This window comes from Hippocampus comes, unplaced genomic scaffold (assembly GCF_001891065.2).
Source record: "Hippocampus comes isolate QL1 unplaced genomic scaffold, H_comes_QL1_v1.1 scaffold92, whole genome shotgun sequence".
In the NCBI taxonomy this organism is placed as follows: domain Eukaryota; kingdom Metazoa; phylum Chordata; class Actinopteri; order Syngnathiformes; family Syngnathidae; genus Hippocampus; species Hippocampus comes.
Window position 1 is genome coordinate 1967503 of NW_017805379.1, and position 7086 is coordinate 1974588.

Below are 7086 nucleotides of genomic sequence, written 5' to 3' on the forward strand. Positions count from 1 at the left end.
TAATTGGATTATTTCATTCATTTTTATCATTTACATTTTAATTAAATGTCAATGCATGAATAAATATTACAAATAATTTTATATGTATGTGTTGTATCAAATTTCAAACGTTGATGAATCGAAACAAATATGAAAGTCACAGATCGTTTTTTAAAGGATTTTTGTTGTATATAGTTTATCGTTTAAAAAAAAAGTTAAATAGAAATATAGCAAATTGTTCAAAAGGGGAACAGCCAAGCAAAATACTCACAATTAAACTTGTAAAGAAAAAAATACATCTACATCAAATAGAAATGTGTACTAAAAAAAGCATAACACGAAGTAGAATTTACAACAGTATGCCCCTGGCTAAAAGATTAAGAGAAAAGCCAGAACTAATCCTCTTAATTCCTACTATGCCTGTTTTCTGTTTGCAGATATTGATAGAACTGACCTACTGGGAGCAGCACACACCTCTCACTCCATTTTGTCAGTTGTGACTGCACAAACAACTTGCCATGGAGCTGTAGCGAAGCCCAATCAGCTAATCAGTAGAATTTTGCTTATGTGGAAGCTGTGGAGAAAACACTTGATGTGCTCGAAAAAAAAGCTGACTGTAATTTTGGAATCAGCACGCCAATTTTTAAATTAACTCAACACTTTTTTTTTTTTTTAGAAATTGTTCCCTAGTGTGATTCATCGGTTTAATTAATGATGCTAAATTTTGTTGAATGTGAATAAAATAGCCCGAAATCCTCTAAGAAAAGGCCAAAATTTGGCTACAACATTGCGGTGACGGAGACAGATCTTGACAACATGGCGTCCATAAATCACGTGACATAGTTTCACTCAAGGCAAAACGCGCGGTACCGGTTTTCATTTTTGACGACTTTGTTGGTTTCATGGGTGCGGCCATCTTGGAAACGGGAGTGGACCGAGTGGTTGGAGCTACATCTGAAAGATGTACTTTTTGCACTGAAGTTAAAAACGACGAAAACGGAGTGGCTAACCGCCTCTCTCGTTCTCACTGACTCGAGTGACGTACTCGCAAAAAAGAGGAGAATGATGACACGGGTGAACCGCGATTTAAATGTTATTTTGCACCGCACACGAAACGCGCGTGCAAATGTTGTTTGCTTGACTGTACTGTACTTCTCATTTCCTGCCCACGCTTGCGACGCGTCGCACATCCGCGTGTGCCTTTTTGCAAGCGTGCAGGTGCAAAATGGAGCTCGCGGTGAAGTTGGAAAGTTGTGTGCGCGCATGTGTCGGTGTTTGTGAGCACGGTGACCACATCCTCTCTCGTTGCGTGACCTCACTTGACTCGAGAACAACACCTTCGACATTTCAAATGTACTCTCGGTGTGCATGCAATTTTTGCAGAATAACATTCTTGACTTATCTAACTCGTGTGTAGTTTGGGCGGGCTCAAAATGTGTCGCAAAGCACAAGTTGAGAAAGTCAATGTATCAATTAAAAGTAGAAAATAAAATAGGTTTGTTTTATTGCAATATTTAAAATGATTCATGTAGTATATCACTCAAACTTCATTAAACTGACATTAACTGTGAGAACATAAAACTTATGTGCTTCAAGGGAGGAGAGAGGAACAATCCACATGAGGAAAATGTTCAAATAAAAATGAACAGCATAAAAATGGCAAGAAATTAAAACAGAATATATTTCTATAAACCGACGTATGCTGTGTATAACAGTCAAATTCAGTTTTAACATCTTAAATCCTGTATCGGAATGTTTGAGAAGTACCAGCAAAATCTTTTTTAATCATGTTTATTTAACCATACGTTCAAATAAGTTATGTTTAGGTTTATAATTATTCATGATACATTAAAAATTAATTATAAATTAATAATTTTAATTAAAAGGACTGGCAGCAAAAAATAAAATATCCACAAATATAAACTCAAGAAAATTATGACCTTTAAAATATTATGTGTAAAATGCTTTGTCAAGTCAAATTGAAGTATAGGAATTTTATGTTCAAAAGGAAAGTCATTAACAAGTTCTGTTTTCTTTTTTAAATGGATAAAATACTATATAATTTATAATGGAAATAAAATGGAAATGTGTGACATGGAGCTGAGAAGTCAATTCCTAAAGAAATGTCATACTTTTTGACATCCCCCCCCAAAAAAAAAAACTTAAATGGTAGAAAAAAAGGCACATTTCATGAACAGGAGTAAATAATCAAGCAGGTGACTTTAATTCAAAGACAAGCAAAGCACATTGTTGTTGTGACTAAATAATACTTTTATTCAACAAAAAAATACAAGATAAAAGATATTTCTCCTTTAGTGGTTTTTTCCAGACGGCATCTGCAACAAACAAGAAAATTGGAGCAAACGTGTTAAAGTCAATCTCGCTTATTCAATGACAAACATGTTGTAAACACTGACGATGGTTTCGAGGCACGTCTTAGGTTAGCCTTACATGTTATGGATAAACGTCAAAAGGCGGTTTGGAGTCTTCAATGAACCTTTTTGAGTGTTTGGTGAGCATCAAAGACGATTCGTGTCACGTGAACCTAACACACTCGTTTTGGTCAATATCCATCTTCAAGGACATTTTTGTTAACTTCAAAGAAAATGAAGTCTTCAAAGATCTTCATTTTAGTCTTGATTGAACCTATCAAATGTGTTTTTGTGAACATCAAAGAGAATTGAGCGCATTTGATTTTTCCTCCTCGGGACAGGATAAACTCCGGGAACAACCGACCCTGATCCGCCACAGCAGGAAGGCCACAAAGGCGGCGTAGACGCAGCTCTTGGCGATCAGGACGCCGTATGACAGCTTGGCGCTCTGCGTCAACTTCAGAAAGCTCTCTAGAGGGCAAAAGACGGACGGGACAGCGTTGAGCGCCGCTAGCTGCTAAGGCGTTTCGATTAAACATCAAAAAAAAACATAATCACCTCGACTCTGTCCGTCTTCAGCTGAGTATGTAAAGAGAGGACAAGATAACGATCAGGTCATGGCATCAAAAGTAATTCATCAAAGACAACGCATGTTTTGGTATGAACATCTGAGACAGTTTAAATGATTTTGAAACAGGTCTTCAGAAATTTCAAAATGTTTTGTGGGACAAATTAGCATGTTTTGTGAACATCAAAGATAATTTACACGTTGCGAAAAACCAATTTTCAATTTTTTGGTGAACATCAAAGATGATTTGCCGTCTTTGAAGCATAAACAGCAAAGGCCATTAAAAGTCGAGCATGACCTAGATGTACATTTTTTTTCAAAGACAAAAAAAACGAATGGGTATTTTTTTTTAGAAGCATCAAAGACATGACAGACCTCAATTAACCTAATGTATGTGCTTAGTAAACATCAAAGGCAATTACATTTTTCTTCACATCAATGCTAATGAGCATTTCAATTAATTCAGCATCAAAGACGATATACGATCTTCTGTCGACATGTTTTTTTTTTACAACAGACAAAGTAGCGTCAGAATGAAAATTCTTTCTGTAAACATCAAAGACAATTTGGAGATGGTTAATCGAATCCACGTGTTTTCGTGAGCATCAAAGACAATTTTGGAAGTGTTTTATTGACAAATTAGTGTAGCATCTTGATTTAGCATCGTGATTTTGGCGTCCAGTCAACCGACTTGCGAGAATTTCTCAACATCAAAGACCACGTAGTCTTCAGTGATCCTAATGAAGGTGTTTTTGTCAACATCAAAGACATTTTTGGAGTGGACAAAATGATAGTCACCATCATTGCCGCTGATGGAATCTGGAACGTCGACATATGTCTCCCCATTGAAAAATGTTACGACACAGGTGAACTTCCGGCTCCCGCGTGACCATTCGTCCGCCGGGACCCTGAGCCTGCTGGTGATGCTATATCTGACCCCTCGCTTCCGGGCCTCGGGGTCCGTAGCCACGCCCGTTTCCCTCTTCTGCCCGTCCACCATCCAGGCCACGCTGACGTGGTCGGGGTAGAAGTCGGTGGCGGCGCAGACCAGCGTCTTCTTCTTGGTCTCTCTGTCCTTCTCGTTGGTGCACTCTTTCTTCGAAGGCGGGAACAACGTCACCTTGGGAAGCGTGATTTTGGCATTTGGTTCTGTGTGGCGCCAAGAAAAGTAACATGATTATCGTTGGTCATAAAAAGACGACGTAAAGCTCCTTTTCATTAATACCCAAAATGATGATTTACAGTCTTCAAAGAACCTTGCGTAGAAAAAAAAAAACGGGTTTTTGAGAACAACAAAGACGACTTACTTTTCAGTGAACTTAAGTCTGTCTTTAGTTTAACATGTTAGATAGTATAATCTTTAATTAACCGAACATACATGTTTTGCTAACATGAAAGACAAATGAGACTTCAATAAACCAAGATTATCGTTTTTTGGGGAAACATTGGAGATGATTTTAGTTTTCACCAAACCAAATGTACGTTTTTTTAAAATAAGCATCAGACGATTTTTTTGTCCTCAATGAACCCGAAACAAAACATGAATTCTACTATATTAAATATTTTTTTATTAAACGATACGGCTCGAGTAAAACACAAGCTTTTCACCAAAACAGAAACTAGATTTATTTATTTTTTGCTGATTTTCGAAAGCTACTCAATTACAAAGTCAAAGAGTAAGACACAGCTTAATGAGATGACTAAAGAAAAACGTTTTATTGCACATGAGCTGATGAGTAAAAAAAAAAAAAAAAAAAAAAAACAAGGCTCAGAGAAAAAAAAACAAAAAGCGAAAACCTCCACTTCAGACCCGTTTAACCCACTTGAGAACGAACTTGACCCAAATCAACACATCTCGATTTACTTTAAATGAACACTTCTTACCATTTGGTCGAACAAAGCCCGCTTCGAGCATTAATTACATCCACGTTTTTCTTACCTAAAACGGTGACTTTGGTTCCTGCGCCGAAAAAAGCTGTGCTCAACGAGCACAGAGATGCAGAGCTAGCACACAAACCTCTCCACCTCCCGGCTCTCCGTCGCGTCCTTAAAGCGACACTCACTGTCTATCCTTTTGCTTTGACACCTTTTTGTGAAAATACACTAGACACCAATTTGCCTTTCATGACGGCTTCCCTTCACTGAACGCTATCTATCCTAAAGGCTTTTGTGAATACTTTATGTCGAAGATGAGTTAAAAAGTCCTCAGCAAATCTAACGCGATTTCGTAAACAGTAGAAAAGTATTCAATGCGTTCTAATCTTCACCGAACCAAAGTCAAGGTTTTTGGAACCTCGATGAGAATTGAATCAAAATCAATAGCGTCAATATGTATGTGTTTTTTTTTTTTGGGTAAATGCTACAGACAATGAAGCGAGCAATATATATCTATATTTTTGACATACCAGCATACATTTTTATCGACGAAGTGCATCTACAGTCTTCAAATAAACAATTGCGGGTTTTTTTTTGGGGTAAGAATCTGCAAGCTGATGTTATATGATGAATTATTTGCATTTTATTCATCATATTATTTCATGTTAAGATTACCTAAATTACATTCTGTTGTTTAAATAAGCTGCACCCGAAGCAGTCCACCCCGAAACACGCGATGCATTTTCACCTGCGCTTTAGTTTTCATATAAACCTGTTTTTTTGACAAACACATGAGGTTTTTTTTTAAATTCCTGTCGATCTTGTTCCTGCATCGACGACAACGTCATTCGCAGAAGTTCCCCTGACAAGTGCAGCTATCCAAATTAGTACGTAAAACAACCCATAACTGCTCATTTTCCACCACTTTCACATTAATTGCATACAAAACCGGTTCTCCTGACATTGTGTTGTTTCTGTTTCTTACCTGTAACGGTTAACCTTGTTCCTGCGCCAAAGTAGACTTCCGAGCCGTCACAGTGCAACGGTCTAGTGCACAAAAGGCAACCTGCCGCCAACTACTGATTTTCACAATTTCAGTGTACTTTGGAAGATTTTAAATTCCTCACGTTGACTTGTTACTGTGTCTTACCTAAAAACGGTTAACCTTGTTCCTGCGCTAAAGAAAACTTTATCAGCATTGTCACCGTACAGCTGTCCCAAATATAAAACATCCGAGCAACGTCTTATTTTGTGACACTTTGGTGTCATATGAACATCGTTTTCCTAACATTGCTTCCTTCACATCTTACCTAGAACTGTCAACCTTGTTCCTGCACCAAAAAAAGGCCCCATAAGTCCTTTGTAGAAGTTGGCCAGTGCACAGAACAACCAGTCACGATTCATTTTCCACCACTTTGGTTTCATATAAAACCCATTTTCTTCTGGAAAATTCAGAAAGCTTTTAAATTCCGTCATTGGCTTCTTCCTGGGTCAAACCTAGAACTGTCAACTGTCTGTCAACCTTGTTCCTGCACCAAAGAAAACTTCATAACCCATGTAAGCCTCACACTGTAGCTGCCTGATATGTGACACCACCCTCAGCGACTCAATTTTTTTCCATTTTAGTTTCATTGGAAAACTTGTGAAACTTTGCTTGTTCCTGTGTCCTACCTAGAAATTTCAACCTTGTTACTGCGCCAAAGAGCATCATCAGCAGAGGCTCACCTTTTTTCTGACCTTGGTCCATGGGATGTTCGCAAGCTGAGCTGTGAGTTTAGCATTTGGATGAACACATCTGTAAAAAAAAAAAAAAAAAAGAAAAAGAAAAAAAAGAGGATACATGGACACAATTGGCCCAAATGGTTAAAACCTGACGGTGTTGCGGTCCACTCGCCTGACTTGTGTGCGGGCACTGTGGAATCGGTTCGCACTCAGTGTGCATGTGCGTGTGAATGGTTGTTTGTCTCTATCTGTGTCCTGCGACTGACTGGCGACCAGTCCAGGGTGCAGTCTGCCTTCCGCCCGAAGTCGGCTGGGATAGGCTCCAGGAACTCTCTGTTCAGGATAAGCGGTGTTGGATCGGGGCGGATGGAGGCGGGACATCTTCTCACGTCTGATGAGGGATGATGTTTGCGAGGGAGGTTTTTGTACGGCCCTTCTATCGGCTTGTATCACCGTGGCCCCCTGTATACACAGTGTGTACGCTTTGTTCAAAAACCTGCATGCTGGTTTTTCATGGTTTTCGTCCCCCCCCTTCCACCATTTTTTACCCCCCCCCCCCACTTCCTGCGC

General features: G+C 38.9%; 1 gene segment (V, D, J or C); it reads right to left on the bottom strand.

The window, feature by feature from the left end:
* Window positions 1-2226: 2226 nt before the first annotated feature.
* LOC109517230 (T-cell receptor beta chain C region-like) lies at window positions 2227-5334 on the bottom strand. The segment is given in 5 exon segments: window positions 2227-2315; window positions 2716-2822; window positions 2910-2930; window positions 3718-4068; window positions 5325-5334. Coding segments are annotated over 5 exon segments (513 nt in total).
* Between the last annotated feature and the right edge of the window lie 1752 nt (window positions 5335-7086).